Raw genomic sequence first — 12,989 nt, 5'->3', positions numbered from 1 at the left:
GAGCCAACGGGGCCCGAGCTGGGAAGTGGCTGTGTGTGCTGCGTGGGTGCTCAGTGAGTGACCACAGCAGGGCTCCCCGGCCTCGGCACCAGCCTCTCCAGGGCCCAAGCGCACCCGTGACAGGGACATTGGTGTGTGGTTTTCTTTTCTCGTAGTTTGACTACATGTCAACCTGTCCACATTTCATAGACGACAAGTGTGGCTTCCCAGAGAACGTGGAGAATGGGGACTTTGTGCACTGTGAGGAGTCTGGGAGGCGCATGCTGGTGTATTCCTGCTGGCATGGGTATGAGCTCCAAGGCCGGGAGCAGCTCACTTGCACCCAGGAAGGATGGGATTTCCAGCCTCCCCTCTGCAAAGGTCAGTCCTTTCTTCAATGACAATTACAAAACATCTGCATGTTTCCGATATAAATTAACAATGCAATGTCTTTGAAAATTTCTTTGCCAAAAGGTGCTTCTCAAACTGTTATCTTCCCAGGAGCAATTTGGGGATAGAAAGCAAGGGCTCTCCCCTTGGCTGGCCATGTTCCCAGCTGGCCTCTTTCTAGGTAGTGAGGCCTCAGGACAGGCACATGGAATCGTGACCAATGGGGTCACCGGTGAGGGAAGAGAGAGGGGAGTCCGTGAGTTCCAGGCAAAGTTGTGGTGAACTCACAGGGGCGCTTTCTCAAAGGGAACACAGCAGCAAACGTCTCCACTCCAGGAACCCATAGAGTAAGGCTTGCCTCCACCTCCACCTCCTACAGGTGGCTGATTCCCAAGCCCGTGGCTGATTCCCAAGCCCGTGCCTGGTCCTCCTCCAGCCACTGGGTTCCACTCCCAGCCTCCCGCATGTTTAGGTGTGGACAGGTGTGGCCTCCCGGCGGTAATTTGAGAGCAGGATGGGGAGGCACCTTTCAGCCCACAAGGCAAGACAGCCATGGGCCACCTCCACCTGCTCCTCCCATGCGCCTGGCTTGAGCGGGCGTCAGCCCAGGGCACCTGGGAGAACATGTGCTAGACAACAGAGCCTCCCGGGGGAAGAGCCGTGTACTGGGGTCCCTCTGTGGGGAGCAGCAGAATAAGAGTCCCCATCTGACTGTTCTGAGACAGAGCCCTCTGGGTGCAACTCCTGAGGCTGGGGCTTCCTGTCAGAGCAGCTTGCGTCCCCCAACTACTTCAGAAATGCCCTGCAACAAAACCTGGACCGCTGGTTCTGGTCTCATGGGACAGTGGGGTCAGGGCAGGCAGGAGCAGGAATGGCTGCTGTTCTCGGAGGAAGGTTGCTCAGATGACACCAGCAATCTTTAGAAGGCCAACCAGCTGCCTTCAGGGACTGCACTTTAGGGGAGGGAAATTGGCATCAGACTCACAGCCTCCTGTGAGCTACCTGCTGCACTTACCTAGACTGCAGAAGAAAGAGATGGTCTCGTGTGCGAATCTGGCTGGTTTGCAAGCAGAAATACTAGCAAAGTCCACAGTTTTCAGTTTTCTCAGAGTTTTCAGAAGATGAAAGAGTCCTGGAGCCAGTGCTTTGGGAGACCCAGGTGAAAGAATCCTTTGAGGCCAGGAGTTCAAGACCAGCCTGAGAAAAATAGTGAAACCCCATTTCTACCAAAAAAAAAAAAAAAAAAAAAAACGGCCTGGAGGGGGATGGGTGTGATAAGTTGCACAAGGTCAGTGTGCTCAATGCCATTGAACTGTTCATTTACAAATGGCTGAGGTGGTAAATTTTACATTATGTATAATTTAGCACAACAACAAAATTTCCATTTCAATTTTGAAAGTCCAAAATGTTTCTCCTTGAAGGGTTGCAGTGGTCAACTGCTTCCAGACCCTCAGTCATAAAGGGAGAGGCTGAGACCCTGTGTGCACCAGAGACCCACCAGGACTCAGTGCTGTGGCAGGGGTCAGGTAGGGGTGCGGCTCCCGCCAAGGCTGTGGTCTCAGGTGCCCTCCCGGGAGCCACCTTCCCGTTAGGAGAGGAGAGAAGGGATGAGGAGAGGAAGAAACAAAGCTGGCCTGGGGAACGGTGCCTCAGAAATAACTTTCAAACTCACTAATGGCACAAGGAGCTGCCTGGGCATAGATAGGACAGAGGCCTGCTACATAGGTGAGGGAGGGTGTCATCTCTGGAAACCAGCAGCCTGGGCTGGAAACCCTCTGTTTAAACTGTTAATTCCACAATGCCAGATTTGCAGACGTGCTTCCCTGCTGCATTTTGGGATTGGTCATGAATGACAGTGTACAAGGAAGTCACCCAGAGATTAGACAATGCCCCAGAGAACAGCAGACCAGGATGTTTCTCCCAGAGAACTTTCCAGAAGCCTCGGTGACAGAAACACAACTACTCTGTCGGGTGATGACATCTGTGTAAACTCGTGGTTGCTATTAACACTATTGCACGACTCCTGGCCATAGGTTCTGCCGCTGACCCTTCAGTGACAAAAGGATCACGAATCGCAAGGTTTTCCTGTTCCCTTGGCTTAGAGACTGCACAAACTTGAAATGGCCACTTCACCCACGATTCCTGGTTTTCCATGTTGGCATTACAGTTAAGGAATTGATGGCAGGTGCTTCAGGGCGTAGCACATTGCGTGTTCTATGTTAACAAGCCTTCCTATGGTGCATTTCACTGTACATCTGCGCCTTTCCTTGCCCAAATACCCAGACGTTTCACGTGTCCATTTTAGCTTCATTTTAAGTATGAATGAATGACCCCAAAGTGCTACTCACAGGGATCTTCAAGGTGCAAATAAAAGATGGGTGAGACCTTAGAGTCGATCAGGAAGGGAGACTGCTGGAGTCCTACAACCTGCCTGTGTGGAGCTGCCCCCTGTGCGCATGCCCTCTGACCTTCCACCTGCCCTCTGACCTTCTGCCTGGGACGTTGCTCATCTGTCTCCTAAATGAGGAATGCTCCTCCAGTCTCCTGTAGACCATCCTATGCCATCAAAATCACTCTTCTGTTCTTGAAATCTTTTCATTTATCTTCCTTGATTTTTAGTCCAACAATTAACAGCTGTCTGAAGTTAAGATCCATTGTAAGAAGGACTATTTCTGAACCAGTCTGGGTGCTCCCCAGGGTACAGGAGCGTTTCTCAGCATGGTCCGTGCACAGCAGCCAGTGCTCCTGGTGGTCTCCCTGGTTGCAGCAACATCATCACCAAGGAGCTTATTACACCTGCAGCGTCTGGGGCCACCACAATCCCTGAATCAGAATCCACACTCTTCACAAGACCCCATTAGACTGTGTATGTGAAGGTCTGAGACACCCATCGGCCAATCCTAACTCATCCTGTCTTCTCTATCTAGTTCACTAACTTGGCCCAACTTCATGTTCTCCTGCCACAGACATTTCAGTAGCCATTTAATCTGTCTCCCAGAATTGCTGAGCCTCTGTGTGCCTCCACGTTTTCAAATGTGAAATGAGGACAGGAATAAGGCATTGATTTAAATTAGTTATAAATGCACAGTACAAACAGCGGGGTGCAGGCCTGTTGATATTAACACCGTGAGTGCTCAGGAGCCGTGTTCTGAATGCTGGGACAGCCGCACCCAGAACAATCACACTGCACAGTTAGCAGGGTGTCTGTTGACTTGGAAGAGTGTTGGTGACATGTCACTCAATAAGCATGTAAGCTACACAGCAATGTGTGCATTGGGAATCTGTTCAGGTTTTTTTTAAAGCAGTGGGCCATAGGCACATATATTACTTTGATGAGTGTCCTCCCGAATGTGAGGGGAGCGCTAGGCTCTGCTCCAGAACCTGTTAATACTGGAGACCTTGGCAGCCTGAGATGGGGACAGGGAGGAGAAATTGCTAACCTTCATCGATACAACTCTTTTTTTGTTTGTTTGTTTTATCACATCTATAATTAAAATATATCTTAGAAATAAATGACAAAACTCAAAAATCTGGTACAAATGCATGTGCACAGATATTTTTACCACAGCTGTTCCCTGCACTAGAAGTTTCAAAATCAAGAATCACAAGGGAAAAAACTCAAGTATAACAGACAGGAAACTTTACGTTTATGGTAAATTGATAAGAATATAAGCACTCAAGGAGATCCTCAGTGAAACTTCATCAACACATCTGCGGCTACAGAAAGGAAGGCTACGGGCTTGACTGAATATTTGATACAGAAAAACAAATAGTATTTGCTGCTCTTTATTCAAATTCTACTTATTCACTCAAACTCATTCACATAAAAACTTGATATTAAGGCCGGGTGTGGTGGCTTATGCCTGTAATCCCAGCACTTTGGGAGGCTGAGGCGGGTGGATCATGAAGTCAGGAGTTCAACACCAGCCTAGCCAAGATGGTGAAACCCCATCTATACTAAAAATACAAAGAAGAAAAATTAGCCGGGCATGGTGGTGGGCACCTGTAATCCCAGCTACCCAGGAGGCTGAGGCAAGAGAATTGCTTGAACCCGGGAGGTGGACGTTTCAGTGAGCCGAGATTGCACCACTACACTCCAGCCTGGGCAACAGAGTGAGACTCCGTCTCAAAAAAAAAAAAAAAAAAAAAAAAAAGCTGGCAAATGCATTGCAGTGAGTCTCCTCTGAGTGCCTTCATGCTGCAAATTTCAAATAGATAAAAAGCTATGAGTCAGTGGCTTTTTCCATGAGTTATTGTCAGGAGGTTACGCAGTAAACGAATATACATACATGCTTTGTGCGTATTATGGAAAATACAGTTCGCAACCGGTACTAATTTGCTTAGAGAAATGGAAACATCTGTGCACATCTGTGCGCTCACTGCACATGCAGACTGTGGACGCCACAGCCATCTGCGCACTCACTGCGCGTGGAGACGTTTGGACACCACGGCTGCTCTTCTTGAAACTCAAGGCGAAGCAGTCGGAGAGCAGAGCCTCGGCCTCTGTGCAGGTGGCCCTGGTATCTGGGGACACTGCGGCTGAGGCTGGTTTCCTCCTCTGTCGGGAGCGCTGCTCTTCAGACAGGGCCGATTTGTCCCCCTCCTTCCTGTCCATCCTGGGAAGGAGACCTACACAGCGCTGGCCCCTGGCTGGGCCTTCTGCTTAGAAGAAACTGACCGTGGGTGGAGCGTTGTGGGCCAAACCGTGCCCCCAAAAAGCTACGCTCACGTTCTAGCCCCGTGTACATCTGCATGTGGCCTGATGAAGAAGCAAGGCCTTTGCAGGTGCCATCCAGTTAAAATGAGGCTGTTGGGTGCATCCTGCTCCAATGCGCAGTGTCCTCATAGGAAGAGGAGACAAGACACAGAGAGACGGGACTGTGTGAAGACCCAGGATGGAAACAAAGCATCTGCCAGGCATGGGCCCCCCAGGACCCACCAGGAGCCAGAGCATGCAGGAAGGACCCCCCCCCCTCCGAGAGCACCACCCGGCCGACACCCTGATTTCAGACCTGTGACCTCCAGAACTCTTGGAGGATGCATTTCTGTTGCTTGGAGCCATCCACTTTGTGATGATTTTTCCCGGCAGCCACAGGGAATTTATACCTAGGATGAGTCTGAACTGCAGGGATGGGGTGAGGAGAGGGGGCAGAAGCTGCTCCAAGGGAACTCCCCGAGAGGAATGTAGGGATGTGTTGGTGGCTGCTGTTCCCATTCTGAGGACCCCATCGCACATCCCAAGGGATGAAGAGAAAATGGGCTTGCAGCGTTCATGGGTGATGACTTTAATTTTTCACGCGATCATGATGGAAACACTCCCCTACTGTTTGTAGCTGTGTGAAGGCAGCTGCAGATGCCTTCACACAGCTCCGTTGCTTCACAACTCTGCATAGCGGGATGCAGGAGGGGCTGGTTCCAGGGGCAGCTTTAGCCAAGAAAGACTTTCTAGGTTTAACAGCCTTGACATGGTTACCTATACATAAAACACTTTAATAGCTGCTGCAAGATAGAGACAATTAACAGTAGCCGATAGTCAATAGCTCCAATCCCTTGAAATTTCTTGACCCTTTTCTTATACTTCTTTTTATTTTTTTGAGACAGAGTCTCACTCTGTCACCCAGGCTGGAGTGCAGTGGCGCAATCTCTGTTCACTGCAACCTCCGCTTCCTGGGCTCAAGTGATTCTCCTGCCTCAGCCTCCTGAGTGGCTGGGATTATAGGCACCCACCACTGCACCCAGCTCATTTTTGTATTTTTAGTGGAGATGGAATTTCACCATGTTGGCCAGGCTGGGTTCAAACTCCTGACCTCAGGTGATCTACCCACCTCAGCCTCCCAAAGTGCTGGGATTACAGGCATGAGCTACCGGACCCGGCTTCTTATACTCTTATAGAATGGTTGTCATTATCAATAATGTCATTATTAAAGACTGTACTATTTAGAAAGCCTGAGATATCCCCGACACCCTGCTAGTTGTCATAAGCATCGTCTTTGATTCCATGCCCGTTTTTCACAGCCGACATAACGATACCCATTCTGTAACTGAGAAAACCAGCATGGGCCAAGCCTCCCCCCAGGTTAGGAGTGGGCAGTCCCATCCAATGCAGCCCCTCACCCTGGGGAGCAGGTGGGCAGCAGACCACCCCAGGTGGCCTTCAAGGCCTCACGGGTCTCTGGCACTGGGTCACCTGAGCACTGCCCAGGTTCACACATTCTCATCGTCCTGGGGTGGCCGAGTTGGGGGCCAAGACCCTGTGACCTGTGTGGACCCCGGCTCTTCCACTCAGCGGTGAGATTAGGGAGAGTCCCTCCACCTCTCCCAGTGCCTTCGCTCTGTCTGGGGGTGTCGTCAGCACCAGGGCCCCAGGAGTGCAGGGAGGTTGCTGCCCCCAGCCTGGCCCTCGGCAGAGGCTGCACCCAGGCCAGCTCTGTTCCCTCGAGACAGAGCAGCTCCTGGAAGAGCTCGTGTCCCCAGCACTAACAGCACCTGTTCCATTTAGAGAACGTGCACTGGGCATGTAGAGCAGATCTGTGACACGCTACTGCTTGTTTTCTAAAATTGGCCAGAAAAGGAACATTATTTGAACAAAATGTACAGCAGGTTATCTGGAAACATAAGCCTAGGGGATGAGGTACTAGGTTGTAGGATTCGTGTACAGGGGGAGCAAGAGCGGACGCCACATCCTCACTGGCAGTGGCAGATGGCCCCAGTCCTTGCTCTCAGAGGACGTGCCGGCCAGCTGGGAGCATCTGGGCCAGCTGGGAGCATCTGCCTGAGTGAAGCAGACCTTGCCCCACCCTCACCCTGGCCCCTTCCTGCCCCTGTGTCCTGCACTTGGCCACATTCCACATTCCCCTATCCCAGGCAGACCGTAATTTCCTCCAGGAGGGCTCCTGTGACTCAGGCCTGAGTGAGCCCCAGTGTGTGGACTCCCTGCAGGCTCAGAGCCCATGGCCAGCGCACATCTGTCTGCTCCTCATCACCTTTTCGGATGTGCCGGGAGCAGGGGGCGGCCACACAACAGCAGAGGTGGTGCCCGGTTCCCTCTAGACCAGGTGGGATGGCAGGCAAAGGGCTGACCTCCCCAGAGAGAAGCACCTCCCAGAATGGGGGTCGCTCATGGGAGAAGGGGATACAGCCGCTTCCTCTCACGTGTGTGGCCTTGCGTGTCTGGCAGATGTGAACGAGTGTGCAGACGGTGCCCACCCCCCCTGCCACGCCTCCGCGAGGTGCAGAAACACCAAGGGCGGCTTCCAGTGCCTCTGCGCGGACCCCTACGAGTTAGGAGACGATGGGAGAACCTGCGTAGGTGAGGCTGTTCCCCTCTCTCTCTGTCTGTCCATTTGCGAGTTTTTGTAAAATGAAGAAAAATGTGTTCAAGTTAGGCAACTGTCAATCACCATCTTGATTGGGAAGGGCGGAGATGAATAAGACACCAAGCCCACGGTGCCCGAGGGGCGTCTGCGCTGTGCTGGGGGCAGAGGATGCACTTTGTGTGCCTGCTGTCTGTGCAGAGACCCTCGGTGCACGCTGAGGCTGGGGGCGGCAGCCAGAATGCATTTCCAGACAAGGCCCACAGGTGTATACCCAGCCTAGATTACACCCCAGACAAAAAACCTATGAAACAGGCAGGATTCATTACAGACCCGTCCATCACCTCTCCTCCTTCTGGGCCCCCTCCAAACGCACCTGACTGCACCCTGACCAGGGCCAGCAGCACAGCTCCCTGCCTGTCTCCCACCTCCACCTCCGGATGTCCCCGCCCGGCATGGGGCCTGGGTGCTCAACATCCGCCTCGGATGGCCTTACCCAGTTCCCCAGCTCTGCACTCAGCTCAGGGACAGCGTCTTCCTCACCGCTGCCTCCAAGCCAGGTGCCAGCTACTCCCAAACTTTTGACGAATTTACTCCCCTGAAAATTGTGGCTGTTAAGTAAGCACTATCTTTAATCTTCATTTTATAGAAGAGGATACTAGTGATAAGAGAGGGCGAGAGACGCTCCTGGTCACACAGCCACTCCGTAGCTGGCCGGGAATTTGTGTTAATAGTTTGGCTTACAGCTCTTATAGAAAAATAATTATTTACCGACTCGAGTGACAGACAGACTTCCTTTGAGCTACTGTCATAGGGGAGTGAGGTCTTGGGAAAGAGCCAAGTGCAAGGTCCAAATGCAGCAAAGGCAGCTGGGACGTCCAGCCAGGGCAGAGAGAAGTCAGTGCAAAATGCTTCATGACTCAACTGCATTAAGGGGCTTCTGCTAAACTGGAATAATAGGATTCTTGCTGAAACTCAGCTCCTCAGCGAAGGACACAAGGGCTAAGGTCAAGGCCAGTTATCAAGCAAGTGAGTCTGAAAAGCGATGGCCAGGACGCGGCTGCCCGGGGCCTTCAGAGGCCGGGGATGCTCTTTCTGGTGCTTTCAAGCTACATCTGCCTGACTGGCACGTCCCCCACTCCTGTGTCAGGCATACACCCCCTTCCTGTGTCAGGCGCACCCCCCTCCTGTGTCAGGCACACTCCCCACCCTGTGTCAGGCGCACCCCACTATCCTATATCAGGCACATCCCACTCTCCTGTGTCAGGCACACCCCACCCTCCTGTGTCAGGCACATACCACCCTCCTGTGTCAGACACACACCCCCACCCCCGTGTCAGGCACACCCCACCAGCCTGTGTCACGCACACACCCCCAACCCCTGTGTCAGGCACACCCCACCTCCTGTGTCAGGCACACCCCACCTCCTGTGTCAGGCACACCCCACCAGCCTGTGTCAGGCACACCCCACCTCCTGTGTCAGGCACACCCCACCTCCTGTGTCAGGCACACCCCAACCCGTGTCAGGCACACCCCACCTCCTGTGTCAGGCACACCCCACCCTCCTGTGTCAGGCACACCCCACCCTCCTGTGCCAGGCACACCCCACCTCCTGTGTCAGGCACACCCCACCCTCCTGTGCCAGGCACACCCTCCCACCCCCGTGTCAGGTGCACCCCCCCTCCTGTGTCAGGCACATCCCCCCACCCCATGTCAGGCACACCCCACCAGCCTGTGTCAGACACACCCCACCTCCTGTGTCAGGCACACCCCACCTCCTGTGTCAGGCACATCCCCCCACCCCGTGTCAGGCACACCCCACTATCCTGTGTCAAGCACAACCCCCCTCCTGTGTCAGGTACACCAACCCAACCCCCATGTCAGGCATACCCCCACTCCTTTTTTGTTGTTGTTGTTGTTTTTCTTTATTTCTTTTAAAAAAAGTGATAAAAGATGTGAAGAACATGCAGGTTTGTTACATAGGTATACGTGTGCCACCGTGGTTTGCTGCACCTATTGACCTATCCCCTAAGTTTCCTCCCCTCATCCTCCACCCCTCAATAGGCCCTGGTGTGTGCTGTTCCCCTCTCTGTCCATGTGAAGGAACCATTTGTTTACTTAGGGGTTGGGGAGAAATTCATGGTTTTTTTTTTGGCAGTTTTTTTTTAAATTTTATTATTATTATACTTTAAGTTTTAGGGTACATGTGCACAACGTGCAGGTTTGTTACATATGTATACATGTGCCATGTTGGTGTGCTGCCCCCATTAACTCATCATTTACATTAGGTATATCTCCTAATGCTATCCCTCCCCGCTCCCCCCACCCCACAACAGTCCCCGGTGTGTGATGTTCCCTTTCCTGTGTCCATGTGTTCTCATTGTTCAATTCCCACCTATGAGTGAGAACATGTGGTGTTTGGTTTTTTGTCCTTGCAATAGTTTGCTGAGAATGATGGTTTCCAGCTTCATCCACGTCCCTACAAAGGACATGAACTCATCATTTTTTATGGCTGCATAGTATTCCATGGTGTATATGTGCCACATTTTCTTAATCCAGTCTATCATTGATGGACATTTGGGTTGGTTCCAAGGCTTTGATATTGTGAATAGTGCCGCAATAAACATAGGTGTGCGTGTGTCTTTGTAGCAGCATGATTTATAATCCTTTCGGTATATACCCAGTAACGGGATGGCTGGGTCAAATGGTATTTCTAGTTCTAGATCCCTGAGGAATCGCCACACTGACTTCTACAATGGTTGAACTAGTTTACAGTCTCACCAACAGTGTAAAAGTGTTCCTATTTCTCCACATCCTCTCCAGCACCTGTTGTTTCCTGACTTTTTAATGATTGCCATTCTAACTGGTGTGAGATGGTATCTCATTGTGGTTTTGATTTGCATTTCTCTGATGGCCAGTGATGATGAGCATTTTTTCATGCGTTTTTTGGCTGCATAAATGTCTTCTTTTGAGAAGTGTCTATTCATATACTTTGCCCAATTTTGACGGGGCTGTTTGTTTTTTTCTTGTAAATTTGTTTGAGTTCTTTGTAGATTCTGGATATTAGCCCTTTGTCAGATGAGTAGGTTGCAAAAATTTTCTCCCATTCTGTAGGTTGCCTGTTCACTCTGATGGTAGTTTCTTTTGCTGTGCAGAAGCTCTTGAGTTTAATTAGATCCCATTTGTCAATTTTGGCTTTTGTTGCCATTGCTTTTGGTGTCTTAGACGTGAAGTCCTTGCCCATGCCTATGTCCTGAATGGTATTGCCTAGTTTTTCTTCTAGGGTTTTTATGGCTTTAGGTCTAACATTTCAGTCTTTAATCCATCTTGAATTAATTTTTGTATAAGGTGTAAGGAAGGGATCCAGTTTCAGCTTTCTACATATGGCTAGCCAGTTTTCCCAGCACTATTTATTAAATAGGGAATCCTTTCCCCATTGCTTGTTTTTGTCAGGTTTGTCAAAGATCAGATAGTTGTAGATATGTGGCATTATTTCTGAGGGCTCTGTCCTGTTCCATTGGTCTGTATCTCTGTTTTGGTACCAGTACCATGCTGTTTTGGTTACTGTAGGCTTGTAGTATAGTTTGAAGTCAGGTAGTGTGATGCCTCCCACTTTTTTTTTTTTTTTTGGCTTAGGATTGACTTGGCAATGCGGGCTCTTTTTTGGTTCCATACGAACTTTAAAGTAGTTTTTTCCAGTTCTGTGAAGAAAGTCATTGGTAGCTTGATGGGGATGGCATTGAATCTATAAATTACCTTGGGCAGTATGGCCATTTTCATGATATTGATTCTTCCTACCCATGAGCATGGAATGTTCTTCCATTTGTTTGTGTCCTCTTTTATTTCACTGAGCAGTGGTTTGTAGTTCTCCTTGAAGAAGTCCTTCACATCCCTTGTAAGTTGGATTCCTAGGTATTTTATTCTCTTTGAAGCAATTGTGAATGGGAGTTCACTCATGATTTGGCTCTCTGTTTGTCTGTTATTGGTGTATAGGAATGCTTGTGATTTTTGTACTTTGATTTTGTATCCTGAGACTTTGCTGAAGTTGCTTATCAGCTTAAGGAAATTTGGGGCTGAGACAATGGGGTTTTCTAGATATACAATCACGTCATCTGCAAACAGGGACAATTTGACTTCCTCTTTTCCTAATTGAATACCCTTTATTTCTTTCTCCTGCCTGATTGCCCTGGCCAGAACTTCCAACACTATGTTGAATAGGAGTGGTGAGAGAGGACATCCCTGTCTTGTGTCACTTTTCAGAGGGAATGCTTCCAGTTTTTGCCCATTCAGTATGATATTGGCTGTGGGTTTGTCATAGATAGCTCTTCTTGTTTTGAGATACTTCCCATCAATACCTAATTTATTGAGAGTTTTTAGCATGAAGGTTGTTGAATTTTGTCAAAGGCCTTTTCTGCATCTATTGAGATAATCATGTGGTTTTTGTCTTTGGTTCTGTTTATATGCTGGATTACATTTATCGATTTGCATATGTTGAACCAGCCTTGCGTCCCAGGGATGAAGCCCACTTGATCATGGTGGATAAGCTTTTTGATGTGCTGCTGGATTCTGTTTGCCAGTACTTTATTGAGGATTTTTGCATCAATGTTCATTAAGGATATTGGTCTAAAATTCTCTTTTTTGGTTGTGTCTCTGCCAGGCTTTGGTATCAGGATGATGCTGGCCTCATAAAATGAGTTAGGGAGGCTTCCCTCTTTTTCTATTGATTGGAATAGTTTCAGAAGGAATGGTACCAGCTCCTCCTTGTACCTCTGGTAGAATTCGGCTGTGAATCCATCTGGTCCTGGACTTTTTTTGGTTGGTAAGCTATTGATTATTGCCACAATTTCAGATCCTGTTATTGGTCTATTCAGAGATTCAACTTCTTCCTGGTTTACTCTTGGGAGGATATATGTGTCGAGGAATTTATCCATTTTTTCTAGATTTTCTAGTTTATTTGCGTAGAGGTGTTTATAGTATTCTCTGATGGTAGTTTGTATTTCTGTGGGATCGGTGGTGATATCCTCTTTATCATTTTTTATTGCGTCTATTTGATTCTTCTCTCTTTTCTTCTTTATTAGTCTTGCTAGTGGTCTTTCAATTTTGTTGATTTTTTCAAACTACCAGCTCCTGGATTCATTAATTTTTTGAAGGGTTTTATGTGTCTCCGTTTCCTTCAGTTCTGCTCTGATCTTAGTTATTTCTTGCCTTCTGCTAGCTTTTGAATGTGTTTGCTCTTGCTTTTCTAGTTCTTTTAATTGTGATGTTAGGGTATCAATTTTAGGTCTTTCCTGCTTTCTCTTGTGGTCA

The 12,989-nt window shown here is 49.3% G+C and overlaps 1 protein-coding gene across 1 annotated transcript in view; it reads left to right on the top strand.

Annotated features, from left to right (window-relative positions):
* Positions 1-12,989, top strand: part of TPO (thyroid peroxidase) — a 124,235-nt gene that overhangs the window by 80,182 nt on the left and 31,064 nt on the right. The window contains exons 12-13 of the mRNA XM_063713806.1: positions 190-360; positions 7,547-7,678. Of these exons, the coding sequence (XP_063569876.1) occupies positions 190-360; positions 7,547-7,678 (303 nt within the window). The remainder of the gene's footprint in view (positions 1-189; positions 361-7,546; positions 7,679-12,989) is intronic.

Source organism: Pongo abelii, chromosome 12, assembly GCF_028885655.2.
Source record: "Pongo abelii isolate AG06213 chromosome 12, NHGRI_mPonAbe1-v2.0_pri, whole genome shotgun sequence".
NCBI lineage: Eukaryota > Metazoa > Chordata > Mammalia > Primates > Hominidae > Pongo > Pongo abelii.
The sequence above is the reverse complement of the archived record's forward strand: the minus strand, read 5'-3'. Positions and strand labels throughout refer to the sequence as shown.